The sequence below is a fragment of the Myripristis murdjan genome, chromosome 14 (assembly GCF_902150065.1).
Source record: "Myripristis murdjan chromosome 14, fMyrMur1.1, whole genome shotgun sequence".
Classification (NCBI taxonomy): domain Eukaryota; kingdom Metazoa; phylum Chordata; class Actinopteri; order Holocentriformes; family Holocentridae; genus Myripristis; species Myripristis murdjan.
In genome coordinates this window covers 505,596-529,589 of record NC_043993.1, presented here as the reverse complement: position 1 = coordinate 529,589, position 23,994 = coordinate 505,596, and the positions used below count along the sequence as shown (strand labels likewise).

Genomic DNA, 23,994 nt, shown 5'->3' with positions numbered 1-23,994 from the left:
CACTTGCTGCTTTCCCTCTTTCACGTGCCGCTTTCTTTCTTTCTTTCACTTGCTGCTTTCCTTCTTTCTTTCACTTGCTGCTTTCCATCTTTCACTTGCTGCTTTCCTTCTTTCACTTGCCGCTTTCCCTCTTTCACTTGCTGCTTTCCTTCTTTCTTTCACTTGCTGCTTTCCTTCTTTCTTTCACTTGCTGCTTTCCCTCTTTCATTTGCCGCTTTCCCTCTTTCACTTGCCGCTTTCCTTCTTTCATTTGCCGCTTTCCTTCATTCACTTGCCGCTTTCCCTCTTTCACTTGCCGCTTTCCTTCTTTCATTTGCTGCTTTCCCTTTTTCACTTGCTGCTTTCCTTCTTTCTTTCACTTGCCACTCTCCCTCTTTCACTTGCCGCTTTCCTTCTTTCACTTGCCGCTTTCCCTCTTTCACGTGCCGCTTTCTTTCTTTCTTTCACTTGCTGCTTTCCTTCTTTCTTTCACTTGCTGCTTTCCATCTTTCACTTGCTGCTTTCCTTCTTTCACTTGCCGCTTTCCCTCTTTCACTTGCTGCTTTCCTTCTTTCTTTCACTTGCTGCTTTCCTTCTTTCTTTCACTTGCTGCTTTCCCTCTTTCATTTGCCGCTTTCCCTCTTTCACTTGCCGCTTTCCTTCTTTCATTTGCCGCTTTCCTTCATTCACTTGCCGCTTTCCCTCTTTCACTTGCCGCTTTCCTTCTTTCATTTGCTGCTTTCCCTTTTTCACTTGCTGCTTTCCTTCTTTCTTTCACTTGCCACTCTCCCTCTTTCACTTGCCGCTTTCCTTCTTTCACTTGCCGCTTTCCCTCTTTCACTTGCTGCTTTCCCTCTTTCACTTGCTGCTTTCCCTCTTTCCTTGCTGCTTTCCCTCTTTCCTTGCTGCTTTCCCTCTTTCACTTGCTGCTTTCCATCTTTCTTTCACTTGCCGCTTTCCTTCTTTCACTTGCCACTCTCCCTCTTTCACTTGCCGCTTTCCGTCTTTCACTTGCCGCTTTCCTTCTTTCACTTGCCCCTTTCCCTCTTTCACTTGCCGCTTTCCCTCTTTCACTTGCTGCTTTCCCTCTTTCACTTGCCGCTTTCCATCTTTCACTTGCCACTCTCCCTCTTTCACTTGCTGCTTTCCCTCTTTCACTTGCTGCTTTCCCTCTTTCACTTGCCGCTTTGCTTCTTTCATTTGCCGCTTTCCTTCTTTCATTTGCCGCTTTCCCTCTTTCACTTGCTGCTTTCCTTCTTTCACTTGCTGCTTTCCCTCTTTGACTTGCCGCTTTCCCTCTTTCACTTGCTGCTTTCCCTCTTTCACTTGCTGCTTTCCCTCTTTCACTTGCTGCTTTCCCTCTTTCCTTGCTGCTTTCCCTCTTTCACTTGCTGCTTTCCATCTTTCTTTCACTTGCCGCTTTCCATCTTTCACTTGCCACTCTCCCTCTTTCACTTTCCGCTTTCCCTCTTTCACTTGCCGCTTTCCATCTTTCACTTGCTGCTTTCCCTCTTTCCTTGCTGCTTTCCCTCTTTCCTTGCTGCTTTCCCTCTTTCACTTGCCGCTTTGCTTCTTTCATTTGCCGCTTTCCTTCTTTCATTTGCCGCTTTCCCTCTTTCACTTGCTGCTTTCCTTCTTTCACTTGCTGCTTTCCCTCTTTCACTTGCTGCTTTCCCTCTTTCACTTGCTGCTTTCCCTCTTTCACTTGCTGCTTTCCCTCTTTCCTTGCTGCTTTCCCTCTTTCACTTGCTGCTTTCCATCTTTCTTTCACTTGCCGCTTTCCATCTTTCACTTGCCACTCTCCCTCTTTCACTTTCCGCTTTCCCTCTTTCACTTGCCGCTTTCCATCTTTCACTTGCTGCTTTCCCTCTTTCCTTGCTGCTTTCCCTCTTTCCTTGCTGCTTTCCCTCTTTCACTTGCTGCTTTCCATCTTTCTTTCACTTGCCGCTTTCCATCTTTCTTTCACTTGCCGCTTTCCATCTTTCACTTGCCGCTTTCCCTCTTTCACTTGCCGCTTTCCTTCTTTCACTTGCCGCTTTCCCTCTTTCACTTGCCGCTTTCCTTCTTTCACTTGCTGCTTTCCCTTTTTCACTTGCTGCTTTCCTTCTTTCTTTCACTTGCCACTCTCCCTCTTTCACTTGCCGCTTTCCTTCTTTCACTTGCCGCTTTCCCTCTTTCACTTGCTGCTTTCCCTCTTTCACTTGCTGCTTTCCCTCTTTCCTTGCTGCTTTCCCTCTTTCACTTGCTGCTTTCCATCTTTCTTTCACTTGCCGCTTTCCTTCTTTCACTTGCCACTCTCCCTCTTTCACTTGCCGCTTTCCGTCTTTCACTTGCTGCTTTCCTTCTTTCACTTGCCGCTTTCCCTCTTTCACTTGCTGCTTTCCTTCTTTCTTTCACTTGCTGCTTTCCCTCTTTCACTTGCTGCTTTCCCTCTTTCATTTGCCGCTTTCCCTCTTTCACTTGCCGCTTTCCATCTTTCATTTTCCGCTTTCCTTCTTTCATTTGCCGCTTTCCCTCTTTCACTTGCCGCTTTCCTTCTTTCATTTGCTGCTTTCCCTCTTTCACTTGCCGCTTTCCTTCTTTCTTTCACTTGCTGCTATTCAACTTCCTCTTCTCCGTCCCTCCATTTTATGCCATCTCCACTCTCCACTCAGACCTTTCACAACTGCAGCTGGTGACTGGGATGGTCAAGGAAACTTGAAAGATGGCCTTAAGGGAGGGGAACATATCCTTATCCAAAAGGGAAAACACATTTTGAATGGTGGGTACTATGTCTTTCTTTTTTCTGTCAAGGAAACATTTTGCAACAAGAATTTCTTCAGGCTTTATTTGGATGCTGTAATGTTGAGCCAGATGCTTGAGTGCCTCTTCATTCAGGAAATGCTCTGAAGCAGGGTGACATGCCTGTATGCCAGTCAAGATTTTTTCTCCAACTCCAGAAAACCTTTTCTGAAGCTCTTCCAGCATTCTGTCGAGAACAGGAAAGAAGACTCTCTCTCTCAGATCATCTCCATTAGACAGGACTGGCCGTGTCCCACAAGGTGTCTCGACTACAAAGTCATGCATTTTTTTTCTCTTATTCCTGTGTGTCTCTGTTGAATGAATCTCAAGATTGTCACACAAGGCCTTGGTCTTCTCATAGATTTCATGTGCTTTCTCATTGCTCTTGTAACTTTTGAGTGTGGTCTGAACTGCTGTTTTGTATTCTATTGCTTGCACTAAGTCAACTGTTTCTTTCTGTAAGTATTTGTGCAGGCCCTGAGTTACTGACAGCAGTGCCTGAAACATGACAAGCATGTAAATGGTACTGATTCTGCAAAGCTTGCTTTCCAGTCCCTTAGCTAGAGGTGCTGAAATGCTCCCTAAAGTCTGGATCAAAGCGGGGAGGTTTTGTAGAATGGCATTCACACTCTCAATCTGACAGGCCCAGCGAGTCTGAGATAACTGGACAAGTTGTCTGTCCCCCACCTCAAGTTGCTTCTGAAATTCTTGCAACTTCTGATGATGGATAAGAGATGTGGAGAAGAAAGAGTAGAGACACTCAAGGAGATCAAAGAAGTCACGTGCCTCTGGAATGGCTTTGCATGTGGAGCAAAGGATCAAGTTAAGTTCGTGGGCATAGCAGTGAATATATAGTGCCTCTGGATGTTTTTCTCTGAATCGCGCTTGGACACCTCTCACTGCCCCACTCATGACAGAAGCACCATCATATGACTGAGCAACACATGTCAGGTGTCTTATACCATGCTTCTCAAGCTGCTGCTCTATGGTGTCAGTGATTGTTTTAGCGTCAAATGCATCAAGCTGTGAAAATCCAAGGAATCGTTCTTTCACCAGGCCTTGTGGACAAACATATCGGACACACAAAGCAAGCTGCTCTGTATGGTGATCCCTTGCTTCATCCACCATTATTGCATACATTTTTGTTTCTTTAATTTCAGAGGTGATTCTTGAAATTATCACATCCGAAGTACTTTGGATCATTTCGTTCTGGGATGAGGGTGAGAGGTATGTTGCACATGATGCTGGTTTGTGATTCTGGAGGAAAGGATCAAATTGCTCTAACAGAATAATGCACTCCATAAAGTTACCTTTATTGGTGCTGTCTGGTCCTTCATTGTGCCCTCTAAAAGCAATACCTTGCTTCCCCAGAAAGGCTGTCACTGCCGATATGCGTTTCAGATACTCCCTACGCCCCTCAATCTCATGGGTATTTGCAGCTTGTAGCTGATCTGTAATATCCCCATGGATCCGTGTGGCTAGAAAGCTCTTCCATTGAATTACTGCGACTTTGTGCATTTGACATTTCTCGTGGTCTCTGAATGAGTCTAGTGCCCTCTTCCAGTTGGTGTAGCCTGTGGTGGTGAGTGTGTCTTTTTGATCTCTTGCTTGTTTTTGTTTGCCATATACCCTACAAACAAAGCAGAATGCTGCATTGGCAGCAACAGAGTACTCCAGCCACTCAAATGTACCAAACCAACTGGATTGGAATGCTCTTTTTTGCTTCCCAAACATAGAGGAAGGAAAGCAGTGATTTTTTTTACCTGCCGTGGGCCTGTATCTGCGGTCCCCAAATCCAGATTTTCAGTTAAGATGTCATTAGTTGCCTCTTGTCCATTCTCCTCGTCATCAGTGATCTGATCAGTGTTATCTGTTTTGTCTCTTACTTCAGTCTGCTTTACCTCTGCATCTTCTGCTCTTTCCTCTTCATTGTCTGGAGGATCACCTGCAGTGACTGTAACAGTAAACACAAAAATCTTCTATGTCAGATAAATTAAGCTTAAGATACATATGCATCTTTCATTAAATAGAATATCACATCACATCAGATAACATGATTTTTAAATATTTTTTAATAATTACTGTCTTGTGATATACTCCCTAGATGATCATGAAGACGTCACAAGTTGTTTGAAAAAAAAAATCAGTAATATGCACCACAAGTTAAATGAGTATCTTTGAATGTGTCGAATATCCAATATCAAACAAATTTAACTGCAGTCTCTAACAGAAAGGCTGATGTAACTGGGGCTGATGTTACTGGCTAGCCTACATCATTTGTAGGAAAATTGGTGTACATAAGCCAATTATAATTTTTGTATTAGGCCTAGTAGTCTCAAAAATGATTTAAATCCAGAAATATTACACTAAGTCACCAAAAAGGGATGTATGAAAGTACAGTGGAAACCTTACAGATCACTGCTGTAGTGGTAATCCGCAAAGCTAACGTCTGAGCTAACTTAATTAAGCTAACGTTATGCGCTAGCTGTAATGATCTGCATGAATGTAATAACTGTAATAATACAACTTGTAGGTCATACAGACATTGGCATCACTTATTTACCTGTTTCATGTGACGCCTCAGCGCTTGGTGTTTGAGCCAGATCTTTCTTTTTCTTTCCTTTCTGGAAAAATCGGCGTATGTCCATTTTTAATGAGTCTGAGATTCATTCATTTCTGAGATTTCATTTATTCATTTGCCCCATGAAGCCCTGTTACTACTGCGCGAGTTACTGCGCGTCGTGCCTTAGAACGCCCCTCCGCCGTTGTAAAATAATTGTAACTCACGGCTTCAAGGTCAAATCTGTTTGCCTAACAAACAGATTTACTGTGGTTGCAGCAATCAGCCTCTCTTCTCTCTTACCAGACAAGCGCCTCAAGTTCATCCCAGCACCTAGGGCTTGTGTCTATAAACAGTACATGGACACAACACAAGCCCTCAGGATACTGTTTCAAAATAAATAATCAGACTACTCACATAGTAAGGTCGGCCTGTGTTAATATCCTGTTAAAACCTTAGTTCAGTAAATCTATAGACATAGGTAGGCTAGTATGGGATATTTTATTAATAACTCGGTATCTTTTTCTGTAGTCATGTCCTTAAGCTCTGTGTTGCATGGCTTGTGTGTTATTATGTGCTTGCCTTGAAAAGGCAACACATCTTAATCTTGTGCATATTTATGTGCTTGCCTTGAAAAGGCAATATAATCTTGTGCATATTTCTTCTTATTATGTGCTTGCCTTGAAAAGGCAGCACATCTTAATCTTGTGCATATTTTTCTTATTATTATTAGTGGGCAAGCTGGCAGCTTGCACACTCACGTTCTTCCTACTATTTCTTTCTTTCTTTATTAGTGGGCAAGCTGGCAGCTTGCACACTCACGTTCTTCCTACTATTTATTTCTTTATTTATTATTCCGTACGTTTTTTGGCCCATAACTCCTCCTACAGCTTTCATTTTAGGCCCACACAATGAATTGGGAAAATGTGCGGCCCGATTGAGAGAAGTTTGTTATTACTTCTATAAGGAATCCAAATCACGGAATTCTTGAAATTCCAATTTTACGGAAAATTTCGGCCATCCGAAATGAATAGCTAAAACTTCCCAAGGTCCTGGGGTGCAGAGCTTTTGACCTGCTTCCATGCATCAAATACCAAAAACGTGTGTCTTGTGGAGAAGAAGCGGTGTGTCCATTTTCAAAGCTCTGGCTTTCCCTTTTTCAGCAATTCCAGTTTGAAGTCGGAATTTCAAACGCAATACATACTAATGGCAGAACTTCCTAAGGCTCCAGGGCGCAGAGGTTTTGACCTGCGTCCACACACCAAATATGAAAAATGTGTGTCTTGTGGAGAAGAAGAAAAATAACTCCATTTAAGTTTGGAGTTTTGGCAGCTTTGGCTGCCTGGCCCCTAATAAAACAACACAACATCTAACACCATTCACAAAACCCCACACTTATGCACAACATAGCAAAGCTTACCTTGTGAGACTGAGTCTCACCAAAACTATATGAATATCACAATAAAATGTAGCAGCTTAACTTAACTGTAATCAAATATGGTACACACTCATTAAATTTCCAAGCTAGCACCTTATTTATGTCCCACCTCAACCTTATGCTGGCAGTCAAGGGAAATATTGAAAGCAATCAGGGCCCTATCAGCTCAGAACAAAGATTAAATATTTTGCTGGCAAACGCTGGACACAATAAAACAACATTAGACTTCAGTGGAGTCTCTAAACCATCCAGTTATGTTAACAAGGCCCCTTCAGCCAACAAATAGAACATTGTTAAGCTTATACCTTTACAAACCCACCGATAATGTACTATCAAGGCCATATCCCCCCCAAGCAAAAGGCTTATTGTAAATTTGTGTTTTGCTGGCGGTCTATTGACAGTATCAACATGTAATAGAGCCTGTACCGGTCAACTGTATGACAACAAAGTCCCACCGGCCAGAGCTGAAAAGTTAAATGTTTTTACCTTTTTGCTTGTGGTCAACTGGAGATTTTGAAACCTCTTGGCTTAAGCAAAGTCTTTATCAGAGTGGGAGTCCAAATACCATGAATCAAACATTCCACTGTATGAGATGTAGGGCACCACGGAAAGCACGTCACCTATCGCTGATACATTTTCAGGCCACGGGCTCCAAGTTTTTCATTATGAAATCCTTGGCCTGTTTTGGGTCTTTAAAGCTTGTGCGCACGCCATCTGACATCAGCTCTGCTGGATACCACAGGCCGTAGTGGATGGATTCCCTCGCAGGTCCTCAACAAGCCCCACACGCCGTTAAATCTGCCCGCCTATTGGCGACTGTGTGTAGTCTGGTTGGATGTGGATATTATTGCCATTCGCTGTAGTTACATGTTTCATCTGCCCGGCTTTACTTAGTATTTCCTCCTTCTCCTGGTAATAATGGCATCTGATAACGAAGGCTCTCGGCGGGTCACTATCACCTGGTCTCACCTGCAGAGTGCGATGTGCCCGGTCCAATAAAGGGGGCTTATTAAGGCCGAGCGTCTCCTTCAGACACTGAGATATAAAGTCCGTTGAGTGCTTCCCGTCCTCTCGTCTCTCCTTTATTCTGGTAATGCGTAGGTTATTGCCAGAGATGGGCAGAGTACTCAACCCCAGTACTTGAGTAAGAGTAAAAATACTACTGGTCAAAATTTACTCCGTTACAAGTAAAAGTAGCTCAGTCGAAATGTTACTCGAGTAAGAGTAAAAAAGTGCTTGCTTAAGTATCCAAGAGTACATGCTTTTAAATTTACTAAAAGTAAGAGTAAATTTCTTATTTTTCACATCAATGAATTACTGTAATTTTTCAATTTATAGGACCTTGTAACTCTTGTTTCAGAGAGTTAACTCTTTGAAACCACCTGCGCTAATGTGCTTGTGTGTAGAACCACAATGTTATACAAAGCCTGCAGAAACACCTATAAAAACAAATAAAATGAATGAGATCATAAGAGGACAGTAATTGTCATTTTCACGTTTTATTAAACACCCCCGCACATACATCAGGCAAGGCATTTTCTATCTCCCCCTCACTGAGGGGAGCAGTGAAGAAATTCCTTTACAGCAGTGGTTTAACCTTTTTATATCAAGGTCCATTATTTATTCAGAATTTCTTGTATTGATGTGGCACCATAGGAGATTACAGGCAAACGTTGATAAAAAAAAAAAACAAAAAAACAATTCTTTAATTAAGTAATGCAGATGTTTAACAATCATTTAACTCTTAAGTGAAAAATTTAACCAAATGGACCCGTACCGGTCCAACTAACATTCCATCATTTAGCTTGGGACCAACTGGAACCCCCTCAAAGACCAATGGTGGTCTTTTTCGAGTGTGGTTACTTTGGCGTTATCCTTATATGGGTGGGGGATGACGTATTTCCGCTTTTACATAGATCCCAGTGGAGAACACGTACTATGATAGGTTTCCTTCTTTGACAAACACAGCTTGTGTCCAATAGTATTTTAGAAAAAAAACCAAAAGAAAACACAGCCAACCTTAAAGTATCGAGTACTTTTCAGCCTTCCTAGAAATTTACTCGAGTAAGAGTAAAAATATTTGTCTTGGAAATGTATTCGAGTAAGAGTAAAAATATTTGTTTTGGAAATGTATTCGAGTAAGAGTAATAAGTATCAAAGAAATCTAATAGTCAAGTAAAGTACAAATCCTCAGAGTCTGTACTTAAGTACAGTACTAGAGTAAATTTACTCTGTTACTATCCACCACTGGTTATTGTGGCGTGACCGTGGTTCCAAGTCCTCATTTCTTGCTTTCTGAATAGCTAGCTCCCTCAGCACATTAGCCATGTCCCGCTCCGGAGAAGCAATCAGGTCAGAGTGGCTGTCGGCTGCAGACTCGAGGGCAACCACCCATTTATCCAGGGCCTCGCTTTTGGCATTAGCATTATCATTAGTGAGTTTAATTTCTGCTCTTAGTTGGTCAACCTGGTTCCAAATTTCAGCAGATTGTGTCTCCGCTTTGGTGAGCAGTTCAGCCCTCAATTCGGCGATTGCTTGGAGGATTGCATCATGTCCACTCAGGTCAAGTGCATCGTCAAATGCAGTGTTAGCCTCTGGGCTAGCCTTGGAGCTAACTCTTGTGTCGGGTGCTTTTCGGAGGTTTTTAGACATTTTTAGCTGGCGTAGAGTCGAAATTTCGAACCTGGTGCAAGGTCTCGGCCTCAGTTATGAGTGTGCCTCGAGGTCTTCACATTAAATAGCTGCTTCTAGATTTATTGATAGCTTTGGTTTGGAGCTCGGTAAAAACACGTCCTCACATGGCACCGCTCAGACCGGAAGTCTTAAGAAGTGATTTAAAAGCCGTTACTGATTCGACAAGTCTTATCTCCTCAGGCAGGACGTCCCAAAGCCGAGGGGTCCTGTTGGTAAAAGTGTGATCACCTTTAGATTTGAGGCTCGACTTTGGAACAGCCATAAGGGCCTGGCCTGAGGATGTGAGGCTGCCAGCTGACTCATATGGTTCCAACATTAGGCCTCTCCTGGTTAGAAGAGCTGAGTGGGGTGCAGAAGTCTGGGATGGTGGTGGTGACATATCTTACTATATTTGTACGTGGAAATCTTGCCTCTTGCAGCTTTGACTGTGTATGTGTGTGTGTGTTGTATGTGTGTCCTGTACACGTGCAGCCTGTGTCTTTGCCGACATGGAGACAGTGGTGGGTGTATCAGGGAGGAAGGTGATGCTACCCTGCCACTCCTGGGCTGTGAGCCAGGGAAAAGTGGAGATTTGCTGGGGAAGAGGAGAACCTTCATTGTTCACCTGCCACAACACCCTAATAGCTACTGATGGAGCCCAAGTGAAGTTCAGAACCTCGCACAGGTAAGGATGGATGTGTGGAAAGGCATGTAAAGGCATTTTCAAGTATTATTGTGTTTCCTCGTTGCATTTACATGTTGATATGGTTTCATTTCATGCAGGAACAATTCACGCAACAGACAAAAGATGGAACAGCTCTGTGCCAGGGTGTTAGTTTGTACGGCAAGCCTGTTGTTAGCCTAGTAAAGCTAACACCCTTCCAGGGACAGTGTAAACTGCCACTGAACAAATTCTCACTGTCTGTACTTTAGTGACTGGCTTTAATGTAAGATAGAATATATTTAAGATAGTACTAATATATTAGTGTTGAAGCACAGAAGATTTTTCTCCACACTGGCTTTGGTCTCCATTCACAAAGTTTTGTTTAAAAGAGCAGATTAATACTAAATGTGGTGTTAGCACTTTCAGATTCAATGTCATTCATTTCCACGAGTCAGATTTCTTCTTTCGTTCTTCGTTTGAGATCATGAGTTTGGTCCTGTGTGTCTGTCTGTGTGTCTCTGTGTGTCTAATCTTGGAAATTACTAGGTTTATCAACACAATTTTTTCTGTGCACAATTCTAAAGTATGACATGACGGCATATTAGAGCCATTGCAGGGAAAAAAGAATTATGGAGCCGGGTGGGGGATTTTAAAGTCATAAATTTGCAACAAAAAATCTGAAATTCTCTGAGATTTAAGTTGTAAATTCATGAGAAAAAAAAAAACAAATATATGAGAAAAAAACTCAGAAATTGTTACTCTTTTACTTGTTTATATTGGTGTTTATAATGTTTGTGCAATACATACATGTACTAGGGTTGAGCCGGATACTCGGCTGAAACGAGAATCCGGTACGGATAAAGCACTTTTGACGAGTACAAGTATTATCAGAGTAATATGAGTCACTATCTATTTATTTATTTATTTATTTAGAGAGGACAGTGCACATTAATTAACATTGCTGTAAATGTGCAAGTGTTAGCCATTAGAACCATTAAAATATACAAAAAGGGACACAAGGATCATAATACATAAAAACAGGGGCACAGGAGACATAAATCACACATATCTGTGATCATGATGAATGAAATTCCTCACTGGGTAGCTGACTGTGTCCACGTTGTGTGATAGGCCAGTCACACAAAAAAAAAGTTTAGGAAAAGTTTAGGTCCGAGGGATACGTTCCTCTGCACTGAAAAGCTCCGATCAAGATCGAACGCTGTGTTGTACCGCATCGACTGGGACTTTCATCCTTTCCTCCACTCCCTGGAATATCTGCTGGGGAGATCGTGGCCTTTTTTGTTTGTTTTTGTTTTTTTGCAATGCATTGCTGTTTTCAGTTGAAGGGGATTTTTGCCTTATAGGAAGGATTTTTGAGTTGGACACAATTATTTCAGTTTTTTATGGACATATGGACTTTGCCAGAGATGCTGAAAAATTAACTAAGTGCATGCTGTTCTCCTTTGTTAAATAAACTTGTTTTTTTTGACAGCGCCATTTTTGACTCTTAAATTTTGAGAGTATATAAATGATTTAGGGCCCTATATTGTGCCACCTGCTACCCGCTGCCACTACCCGCTACCCGCAAATTGCGGATTTAGGAACTTCCGCTATCCCTAAACGGTATCTTGCGCCACGCGCTACCCGCTATCCATTATGCCGACTCCGTTATTTGCGCCTGGAGGTGTGTCCGTGGCCGTGTTTCATGCGCTATCCCTAAAGTTGCTATCTTGCGCACACACTTTAGGGATAGCGGATAGCGGGTGGTCCTCACCACCCGCTATAGATTCTTAAAAATAGCCATCCTTTGCTCTGATTACTGCTTTGCACACTCTTGGCATTCTCTCGATGAGCTTCATGAGGTAGTCACCTGAACTTTTTATTTAGTCATTTATTTATTTATTTAGAGACAGTGCACATTAATTAACATGGCTGTAAATGTGCCAGTGTTAGCCAGAGGCTAGTTTACTACTGCTGTCCTCTGGCATGATGTTAAAGAACTATTAAAATATACATAATAATAATAATACATAAAAACAGGGACACAGGAGACATAAAATTAGAGTAAAAATACAACATATCCATGTGAGACACAGAGACCGGCAGACAATGACACAAAGGAGAGACAATCAGTTATGCAATTAAATAAAATTGGCCAAGATGAACTGTCAGGGATGGAAAAATGAGATGGAGGTGCAGCAATGCAAAGACCAGAGCAGGGTTTCTTGTTGGAGTTGTGGTAAGATGGATTAAGAAACACAACGAAACCAAAGATATACAGTGTATAAAGTGCTACAGTGCTCATGGAAAGTGCTGCAGTGCTCATAAAAGTTGTTGAGGTTAAGGGTTAGCTGTCAGAGGTGAGTAAGTGGTATGGAGGTGCAACAATGCAAAGACCAGAACACGATTTCTTGTTGGGAGTTGTGCTAAAAATGAATTGAGAAGAGGTAACATTTGTAAAGTGCTGCAGTGCTAAAATGAATTAAGAAGAGGTGGTACATTTGTAAAGTGCTGTAGTGCTCCTTATAGTTTACCCATGTCACTGCGCATGTCCGTGAGGGAACATGCGCACTGCGCAGTCTTGAAGGAGCACCCCCACACCATCACACCTCCTCCTCCATGCTTCACAGTGGGAACCAGGCATGTGGAATCCATCCGTTCACCTTTTCTGCGTCTCACAAAGACACGGCGGTTGGAACCAAAGATCTCAAATTTGGACTCATCAGACCAAAGCACAGATTTCCACTGGTCTAATGTCCATTCCTTGTGTTTCTTGGCCCAAACAAATCTCTTCTGCTTGTTGCCTCTCCTTAGCAGTGGTTTCCTAGCAGCTATTTGACCATGAAGGCCTGATTGGCGCAGTCTCCTCTTAACAGTTGTTCTAGAGATGGGTCTGCTGCTAGAACTCTGTGTGGCATTTATCTGGTCTCTGATCTGAGCTGCTGTTAACTTGCCATTTCTGAGGCTGGTGACTCGGATGAACTTGTCCTCAGCAGCAGAGGTGACTCTTGCCCTGCGTTCCAGTACTCATACTACCATACTATTTAGTAGGGAAAAAAAGAATTAGTGTGTCCCAATACATAGTATGTCAGATGCAGTATGCCAAGAGTACCAGGATGTTCTACTACATCCGGTCAGATTTCGCAGTATGGATTTCAGCAGGCTGCTCTGGCCATTCTGACCCACAATCCTTTGCGCAGCAGACGTTACGTCGCACTGACTGAGTACAGGCCACGCCCACATACGGACGAGAGCAAAACACACATATTGCACAGAACTCGCTCAGTGACCGCAGAAGTGACAGGAAGACAGAAGATCAGAAACATGACAGACGACAGCGCAGTGTGAAACAGCACCGGCATTTTGACAACAACATTCAAATGTGGCGCTACGGACGGCGGAGGAAGTGAGCAAAAGGGCGGACTTCAGGGACGATGTATGCAGTGTGTCCCAATAGTATGCATTCACATGCATATGCGATTTGGAACGTAGGGAACATATTCCTTTTCTGGGGTGGTCCTCATGTGAGCCAGTTTCATCATAGCGCTTGATGGTTTTGTGTATATATACACACACACACACACACACACATATCCTCGGCTATCCTTACCGGATACTCGTTTCAGCCAAGTATCTGGCTCAACCCTATTATATAACCATATGAATAATCCTGGTTTGAAAACATCTCTTCTAAGTGCATTTTACATTTTCCCTGGCAGGGTGGTATCGTGGCTAGGCTAACAGGCTAGCCTTGGAAACGAATACCCTAGAACAGAGCTAGATTGGCCCAGGCACCACCATCACCACCTTTCCTCCAATTTTCTCTTCAACTCTCATCTCCTCTTCCCTCCTCTCCCCACGTTGGTCTTCAAATTGACCCCCCAGGTACATGCTGTCTCCCAGAGCGTCCAGCGATGATGCTTCTCTCTCCATCTACAAGTCAAGAGCGTCAGATTCTGGGTTCTACCACTGCAGGATCCAGCTGCCTGGCTTGTTCAATGACCAAACATTCACCGTTCACCTAATCATCATAAATGGTACACTAAAGAAAATCCCCTTTAACAAAAACAAAACAAAACAAAACAAAACAGAAAATTCCATCCAAGGTGGACTCTGATTAAAGAGTGGACAAAGCATACAAAGGCACAAAGCATATAGATGTGGTATCTGAAATACAAACAGAAATAGAAAGACAATTCCACAAACAAATAAGCCTACTGTCTGATTTTATAACTCAGTAATACCTTAATGTACTCCACTAGCACAAGACAGTTACTACAATTTTTCTCTTTTAAATACAGCACAATATACATGAGAAGTCATTCACATAATTTTAATTATATTCACCTCGTCTACCTTCTTTACCAGTACCTAGGGAAAGTTAGGCTTTTTTTTTTTTTTTTTTTGGCAATCTGCAAAAAAAATTCTTACCAATAGCTTTTTTTTTTTTTTTTTTTTTTTTAACCATGTGTTCCTATAAGTGTCCAGTAACACCTCCCAATTTATCCACGGCCAAATCCTCGGGGAAACGTCTGGAGAGCCAGTCAAAGTTGGGGTGCCCAGAGGGCCTGGGTGAAAATAGAATATGTATATAGTGGGTTTTCTTTGATCTGAACAATATCCAACAAAAGTTTTTTTTTTTTGTTTTGTTTTGTTTTGTTTTTGTTTCTTGTTTTTTTTTTGTTTTGGAACAATTGTCAGTTTCCAACAAAACCTGGTGGAAAGGTTTTTTATAGTGTTCACCAACCAACTTTCCCCACTGACTGGCTTCTCCAAACATTCTTACATTCTAAAATGAATGTAAACTCAGTCCCAATTCTTAAAGCTCATGGAAATAGTTACTTTTGGCAAATAACTGATCAAACTACCATAATGCAACATAATTTATTGCTGTGTCTTTACAGAATTTAAATCAGAACAAGTATTGTGTACCATTAACAGTACGATATTATTTAATTGAAAAAGTGCCTCTGCTTTGGTATGCTATAGTTATGCCAAATGCCTTTGATCTGATGCTTAAATATAGCTGATACTCATCATCATCCGATGAACTGAGGTAAATCAGTAACAAACAAACAGGTAAAAATTTCCTTATTGCAGTGAGAGTGTATTTACCACAACAACAGCAGCTGGAACCATTTAAAGTGATGGTTCGGATTCTCACCCATGGTATTTGCTGCTCCATCCGGGTCAATACATCGACAAATTTTGGTCCTTCAGCTGACTTCCCTGTGGCAAGAATGAAAGCTTCACAAGGAGTGCACTGCTCTGAAATGAATGCTATAAATTGGAAAATATTGGAGACGGGGTTATAAAATCTGATCTGATCTTTTTGGATGAAATACCAGATGCCATCCATCAATCAGTACTTATCTACACTCTACAGTGTCATTTTACATCCTCTTGCATCTCCTCTGAATGAGATAACTACAGACTGGAAAACAACACAAATTTGAGCAGCGACACACAACACTGAAGAGTCATGTTGAAGGATGCACAACAACACTTATTTTAGTTTCACTTTCACCACTGTTTTTCAGCCCCCATGGCAGAACTATTTAGTGCTATAGCACTGCCACCGTCAGTCTGTAGGTGGAACATGAGACCAGAGCGACACTGTGTGGTGACACAGTGAAAGTACTACAGAAGAAAACAGTTCTGCCATTTTGAAAGCCAGGGGACTGAAAAGAGCGTTGAAAGTGAAACTGAAACAAACGTGTTGTTGTGCATCTGTCAGAAGAGTTTTTCATCTCAAAATAGTGTTGTTTTCCAGTCTCAATCTGCTTCATTTATGTTGGGGCAGAACACTTCAGATGAAGGTCTTGTTCTCACCACAGGGAAGTAACTTAATGGACTAAACTTGGTGGATATGTTGTACTCACACGGAGCAGCAAATACCACTATATGGGTAAGAAATCAAACTGTCACTAACTTTGATTGTGTGTTGCTGCCTCCAGGACCTACTGACCCACTGCCACCAGTAAAATCCCTGCCCTCCATCCACTCACCTCTGGAAACTCAAGTTGAGCCAAAGACACCACGTACACCTCCCAGTAAGTCAGAGCTGGACCATCACCTGTATCCCCTCTGGCACAGAGGGGATACAGGTACAGATGCAGGGGAACCTGAACCTGAACCTGAGATGCAGCTCAGCTCTGTGTGTCATCTCTTTGTAGTCATATTAAACTTTGTATAAGTGTATAAGGGTTAGAACATTATGATGGAAGTCTATGACTGCCATGCCCATGCATATTTATGTCTTATAAGATAAAAATAATCCTGCTTTGCTGTCAAAATCTTTTGACATTTGAGACTTGCCTTTTTCAGCAATTGGATGGCAAGCCATTTGTTATGGAAAAGTCTCAGACACTCACCCTTATTGTCAATCTACCTGGAAAACCAGAAATCCTCTGAATGGCCTCGCTCTCTAGTTTGTGGCTGTAAAGTGTCATGAGGTTGTGATTCTCTTAGAGGTCACTATAGGTCATTTTAGACAGTGACATCAAGTTTCAAAAAATGGTCTCACTACAGGGAAATGGCTTCTATGGGAGCTAACATGATCACACATAAATCAAATGTGTCTCATTGAATCCACAGGAGTCTCAGCTTTCCAGTCAAAGGCAATTGATGCAACTCCAAGACTGTTTAGGCCCCAGTCTGCACAAACACACCATTTTACAACAGGCCACAAGAACACATGTGGACTGCAGGCTTTGTTGCCCAAACTGCATGGGATTAGCAGAAGGTGGGCGTGTCTGCAAAGGGGAGAGCCGTGGCTGAGAACCCATTTTCATTCAGAGATCTGGAGGCCAGAGGGCAAGGGACCCTGATGAAAATGACCATGCCATTTTTTCCCTCGTCAAAATTTTGCCAAATTTTGCAGCGATATTTAGTCCCCTTGCTGACAGCCTAGTTTCATACGATACCAGTGTCCTCATCTTATCACCTCTGAAAAATAGAATGTCAGCTGGGGACACCAGCATCCACGGTGGAGTTGAAGGGGTTTTAACTCTATTTGAATATAAATTTTGTTATGCTTACACTGTATTTGTTTTGTCTGTGGCAGATAAAGCTGATTGCTCACAATAATTTAAATGCAAAAAATGCTCATATTTAGCTGCTTTGGTTTAAGTGTCTTGACCTCTTTGGCAGGTCATACAGGAGCAGACGTCACTGTGGTGAGAAGAAGTGATGTCACAGCTGTCTACACCACAGGGCTAATGGTGGTGCAGGTTAAGATACCTAAGGTATCAATTTTTCATAATATTTACAGAGATGTCTAATTTTTACATGGAGATCTGGACCCGTACATCTAAGAATAGGAGTGATATCTATAATTTTTATAATTTTATTCATAAAGATGTTAAGTTTATTGAGTCATTTGTTCTGTCAAGTAAAACATTAACTCTGGTGTGTGCTATCACCAATTGCTGTTGATGTTGGACCTAAAATGAATACGTAAAGATAATCTTAAAAAATAACTATTTCAGCTCCTTACCACTGTCAAGCTAAATGAAATAATAACTCTTGACAGAACTGCCTTAATAAATGAAGGCAGAAAAATCATGGCCATCATTTATTATTTTATTTCTTTATTGTCAGGATCAGCTTCCTGTGCAGCAGGAGCAGCTGCATGAACTGTCGAGCTTTATAGGAAACACAGTCAGACTGGCCCTCATCATCTTCATACCTGCTCTGCTGTTGGCCGCTGCCTACCGTAAGTACATACAGCAAATGCACACGCGCGTGCACACACACACACACACACACACACACACACACACACACACACACTTAAAAAGACACAAGCACTTGCAGAAACAAGTATTTATTTTTCTGTATCTCCAGGAGTGTGGAGCTGTAAGAAGAAAGCCAGCTGTAAGTTGGCTGTAAGAAGAGATGTCCAGGAGCCTCTCTAACCTGGCAGAGAGCTCTCTGTAGCCATGTGTGTGTGAGTGTGTGTGTGTGCGTGTGCGCATGAAGATTTTTCTATTCATTCATTCCTTCTTAACAGATATGGATTTTGTGATGTTGTTTTAAAACATGTGGAACAGTTAATAATGTGATATGATTTTACTAACTGATGTTTTGTAAATAGTTTAAATGTCATGTAACTGCTTCTGTGAGTACAGGGGATGATCGTACCTGTATGTATTCTGTATTCACCTGATGAAGACACAAATAGTGATTTGTTAAGTAAATATGGGAGCATTAAAAACTTGTGAGCCCTATAAGTCTTCTTCCTATTGTTTGTTTGAGACTCACGCACCTCATATCTGCTTAAATGAGTTGGTTTCTTGCCTCTTTTTTTTTTTCTTTTTTTCTTAACTTTTATTTTACCAACTAAAAAAAAACCCAAAAAACATTGAGATTCAAAGTCTCATTTCCAAGTACATGTGACCTGGCCATGAAGGTGGCAGAGCTGCTATCAGTCAGTGAAGTGTCCTGTTTCCTGTGCAGGACAGGAAGTGAGAGTGACAGCACTTTCTGCTGACTTTGTATTGAGGACAAGAGGTTAGTTTCCATGAGATTTGAGATTTAAATTAAGCACATTGTTTTTGTTATTGTTCTTAACTATGTGCTTTTGTTGCCTAAACCTAACCTTTTCTCTAACCTGCACACATTATAGACCCTCCAGAAAAACGCAATTATGCGATTTCCGCATAAATCACCAAAATGTCGCTGATTATGCGGGGGTCAATTATTTTCCAAAAGGGCGCATAATTCCCGCATATTTCACATATTTGGCAAAATATGCGGGTCTCGCTTGATTTCACAATTTCCGCATAAAATGAGAAAACTATAACTAAAGTAAATAAATGGGGTTGTGATGTTAATTTATATGCGACGCCCGGCCCGACGTCATCAGCTCGCGCATTCACAACACAACACAACACAACACAACAACGAGCAAATGGAAGAACAGCGCCCACAGGAGAGAGAAAAGATGATACTGCACTGAACAAGGTTCCCACAAATGGTGCAGTAAGGCTCTTAAACTATTTAGACCTATAGGTTTGGCTCATTGAGAGCTGTTATTTTTAGAGTTTAGAGTTGATGTTCAGTTGAGTTTAAACTGTTTTTGGAAACATTGTCGCAGGGGTCCGTTTCACAAAGCAGGTTTAGTGAAAACTCTGAGTCTGTTAACCCTGAAATGAGGGAAACTCTGAGTTTTCCGTTTCCCAAAGGGAGGTAACTCAAAGCAGAGACAGAGGTGTAACTCTAGCCTGTTTCACAGAGGGAGGTAACTTAAGCTCTCGGTCAGTTACCACGGTAACAGACTCCATGAAACTAACCTGGTCGGGACCAGGTTTTTCTCATGAAACCTCGAGTTTCTCTCTGTGTCCACCCTCTTTCAGCCACACACCGTATTTAACTTCCTCATTCATTCAGTCAGCAGGCCAGTTTTGGCGTGACGTATTAGTTCTGCTGTCTGTTATTAATAATTAAAAAACAGTCAGTAGGCCTTTATTAGAAGTCCATTAGTAGTTAGGTGGCGACATTTTTTCACGAACATGGCATGTCCTTTTGACAACGATCCCGTGGATGAAGGTGCAGTGTTACTGCGCAGAGAATTAAATATTCGTCGGGAGATAAGACCGCGCATAGATGTTTATGCTGAGGTCTTACCTGTTTGAACACCTGTTTACCTGTTTTTATATTTCATCTTAAGCTGCTGCCAAGTGCGCTTCTCCCCCGCGGGATTGCACCTAAATGAAATAAATTAATAGGCAACCATTCAAGCAGTTTTCCCCTGTACTATTATTGTGATTGCAACGGGCTACATTTAAACTTACGCATTGACCCGAGCAGCAGTGTTCTCCCACGCCGTCTCCCTCTCCTTTGCCGCTGCAGCGGTGTCGCAGTAAAAAACATGTTCAGACTCGCTGTATGAATCCATTAAGATTTCCAATTCAGCTGGGGTGAAAAACGCAGCCCGACGCTTCCCCGTTGCCATGGTGACTCTTCAAATCGGGGCTCCATTGACGCTGTCTTTTTATAGCTGTGGTGCACGCGCTTAACTCCAGGTGAAACTACTCTGAGTTGATCAAACTAAGTCAAATCATCTGTTCGGGAACCGAAAACTCAGAGTTTCCTGTCTCAGAGTAGATCAACTCAGAGTTCGGGGTAAGACTCGGAGTTTGTTGAACCTGCTTCGTGAAACAGACCCCAGATGGTTTGTTCTACCGCAATTTATACCTCAGCAGGAAGCATGTTTTATTTTTGACAAACTTGTGATTGAGGAATGTTTAAGCCATGCTGAAGTTGATAAAATAAAATAAATTAAACATTACCAGCACTTTCTGTGATGTAGCTTGCTTCTAGTATGCCTGTTTATCATAGGATATCTTTAAAATTGGTCTTTTTCATTCAGTAGTAGCCTAGTAACAGGGTGTGGGAGAAGAACATTTTTGGAGTGCCTGAACATTGGGGGGGGGGGCTTGTCCCCCCCAATGTATATGGATGTTTGGTCCCTGCAACAGGCACACAACCAAACAAGCACAGAAAGGATACAAATGTACATATAAAAATATAAATAGCACAATGCAGAGAGCAGAACAGTAAGTAATCAAAAAGCCAAATTGCCTGCCACATCTTACCTAAATAAATAAAAAAACAGACAATTCACGGACACTACTCCCTACTCTCTGCTCTGAATTTACGAATGTGATGGCTGTAGGAATAAACAAATACTTACACCTATTGGCTTTGACAGTAGGGAACCTGAACCCAGAGCCAGAGGGTAGGGACTGAAACTCAGAGAACAGGGGATGGGTGACATCTGACAGGATGCTTCTGGGCTTCCTCCCCACCTGTCTAATCAACAAATCTGACAGAAAGCTCTGTTGTACTCCCAATACCTTGCTGCTCAACTTAACTATCATGTTAAGTGAATTTTTTTACTCAATGCAAGATTTATAAAAAAGGTTCATGAGGGTCCAATCCACCTGGAAGAAGGACAGTTTCCTGAGGCAATAGCGGTATTGTTGACCCTTCTTGCAAAGCATACCGGTGCTGTCATTAAAATTCAAGTTTTTATCAATAAGAGTCCCCAGGTACTTGTACCTCTCCACCAGCTCGAACACCTGCCCCTTGATAACAGCTGGGGAGGATGAAGGCTGCCCCCTGAAGTCAATGGACATGTGCTTAGTTTTGGTGACATTTAGCTGCAGAAAGGTGTCATCACACCACTAAACAAATTCATCCACAACTAGACAATGATTGTTTTCACTGTTTTGGAGGAGACTCACAATGACCGAGTCATCAGCAAATTTCAAAATAAATCTATTTTCATGCCGACTACAACAGTCATTGGTATACAATATATACAATAGTGGTGAGAGGACACAGCCTTGGGGTGAACCAGTGGATGATATTAAAACATCAGACAAGTGCTTGTTCACCTTCACTCTCTGGGTTCTGTTAAAAAATGTTAAAAACGTTAAAAAATCAAGGATCCAACCCACAATGTTAAGATTTAATTTAAAATTATTGACAAGCTTATCAATTAAGATGTGGGGTTGGATAGTGAACAAGAACAAGGTTGAAAAGTGTCACAGCAGCGTCCTCTACCCCACGACCCGCCCTGTATGCAAACTGCCGTGGGTCAAGCAGAGGCTCTACAAGGGGCAGAAGTTCTATCTTCATAAGTCTTTCAAACGATTTTATGATCAGTGAAGTCAGGGCAACAGGCCTAAAGTCATTCATAGCCTTGGGATATATATATATTTTTTTACCACAGGGATAATAGCTGATAGTTGATTTTAGAAAAAAGGAGACAAAGACACGCAACCCTGTCTACATCAATGGAGCTGAGGTGGAGCAAGTGAGCAGTTTTAAGTTCCTGGGAATCAACATAACAGAGAACCTAACATGGACTTCACATGCCAAGTTCTTGTCAACTTCTACAAAGGAGCGATTGAAAGCATCCTGACTGGAAACATCACAAACTGGCATGGGATGTGCACGGCCCAGGACAGGAAGACTCTGCAACGAGTGATTAAAACTGCCCAAAACATCATTGGCACCCATCTACCAAGCATCAGTGACATCGGGGAGGTGAGGTGCCTGCGCAGAGCCAAAAGGATCCTAAAAGACAACACCCACCCCAGCCACAGCCTGTTCACCCTGCTGCCGTCAGGAAAAAGATACAGAAGTATTCGCTGCCATACCACCAGACTACAGAGCAGCTTCTTCCCTCAGGCTGTGAGACTACTAAATGCACCATCTGAACTCCTCCATGTTTAATAATTTTATTTTCTATACAACCAATTAATTAATCAAGAGGGAACCACACTTTAATTTCATTATTCAACTTGTTGTATAATGACCAATAAACTTCCTTGTATCCTTGTAATAGTGCTGTTTTTCCAGCTCTTTGGCCCTCTTTGCTGGTTGAGTGACATCTGAAAGATGTGAAAGAAGATGGGCCCCAGCTGTTCTGCACAAGAATGGAGCAGATGGCCACAAATATTATCAGGGCCTGGACTTTTCCTGATTTTGGTCCGTTTAAAGGACTCAATCACAGTGCCTTCATTAAAAAAAAGGAGCTCATTTTTCAACTTAAGAGTTCACATTACTGAAATCGAAGGTTTCAAACCTCAGATAAAATTCATTGAGGTCATTTGCTAATTGTTTATCTGATTTAGCACTGCTGAGAGCTACCCTGGAATTACATTTCATTTTTTGACCCAGTGATGGTCCTTAAGCTATCCCAAACAGAACTCAAGTTATTTTGGCATAGTTTCTTTTCGAGCTTTCCCTCGAAATTTAATTTTGCTCTCCTGATTTCGCATTTTATCTCCCTTGTTAATAAATTCAGTTCTGAGAGGTTACCCTCCCGGAATGCCCTTTTCTTCCTATTCAGTAGGGTTTTCAGGGATCTTGAAACCCCTGGCTTATTGTTAGGAAAAAGTCTAATACTCTTTGTGGGGTTCACAGAATTTTCACAGAAAGTCACATAACTGCTGATGACATCAGTCAGTTCATCAATGTCTGAAGAGGTCCCTGTGAAGGTGTCCCAAGCTGTACAGTCAAAACAGCCCTGTAACCGCAGAACTGCATCATCAGTCCATAACTTGATGTGCTTTGTGAGAAGTTTATCTTTCCTTAGAACAGTGCACACAGATGTGATCAGCTCCACCCAAGGGAGGAAGAGGCAGGGACTTGTAAGCTCCTTTCACAGATCCATAGCATATATCTAAAATTTTACTGTGCCTGGTTGGGCAGGTGACATACTGATAAAAACCTTGTAGCGATAGGTTATCATAATAACTATCACTACCGAGGATGATTCACACTCCCCGCTGTCATTAACGGAAGACACACACACACACACACACACACACCCCTCCATTCATGAGCCCCACCTTCATTCACGAGCCCCGCTGTCATTAACGGAAGACACACACACACACACACACACACCTCCATTCATGAGCCCCACCTTCATTCACGAGCCCCGCTGTCATGAACACACCTCCATTCATGAGCCAATGGCGGCCGTCCTTCCCGTTTAAAAAGCCGGGGGAAATTCAAAATGGCGCGGCTCACAGTATAGCGGAGGAAGAGGTGAGGCCGTCCTGCCGAGGTACAGAGCAGCGTTTTTGCGTCTCCACAGTTTTTTTTCTCGTGTGAGTCCGCGTATGTTTCCCGAGTGGCCGTCGTGCGTAAAAACCGGGTGGAACATAATTCCTGGAAGCTGACGGATCGCTCCACACTCCTGTCTCAAGCGGATGTACGGAGGGAGAAACGGACTGACGTTACACACGGACGGGACTCACTGGACTGGACTGAACTGGACTGAACTGGACTGGGAGGTAACTCCGGTGAATCCGGGGGTTTATTTCTGTTGCCTTTTTCTCTTCTTCTATTTTTATTTTTTATTTTATTTTTTTT

At 42.2% G+C, this 23,994-nt stretch overlaps 1 protein-coding gene across 2 annotated transcripts in view; it reads left to right on the top strand.

The window, feature by feature from the left end:
• Positions 1-18,317, top strand: part of LOC115370951 (hepatitis A virus cellular receptor 1 homolog) — a 29,311-nt gene extending 10,994 nt beyond the window's left edge. The window contains exons 3-8 of one of the 2 annotated variants that reach the window (XM_030068035.1): positions 9,924-10,116; positions 13,981-14,132; positions 16,053-16,148; positions 17,248-17,342; positions 17,704-17,812; positions 17,944-18,317. In XM_030068035.1, coding sequence (XP_029923895.1) covers positions 9,924-10,116; positions 13,981-14,132; positions 16,053-16,148; positions 17,248-17,342; positions 17,704-17,812; positions 17,944-18,014 — 716 coding nt within the window. In that variant the 3' untranslated portion in view covers positions 18,015-18,317. Of the gene's footprint in view, positions 1-9,923; positions 10,117-13,980; positions 14,133-16,052; positions 16,149-17,247; positions 17,343-17,697; positions 17,813-17,943 lie in introns of both variants that reach the window. The other variant, XM_030068033.1, reaches the window with a different exon arrangement.
• The last annotated feature ends 5,677 nt before the right edge of the window (positions 18,318-23,994 follow it).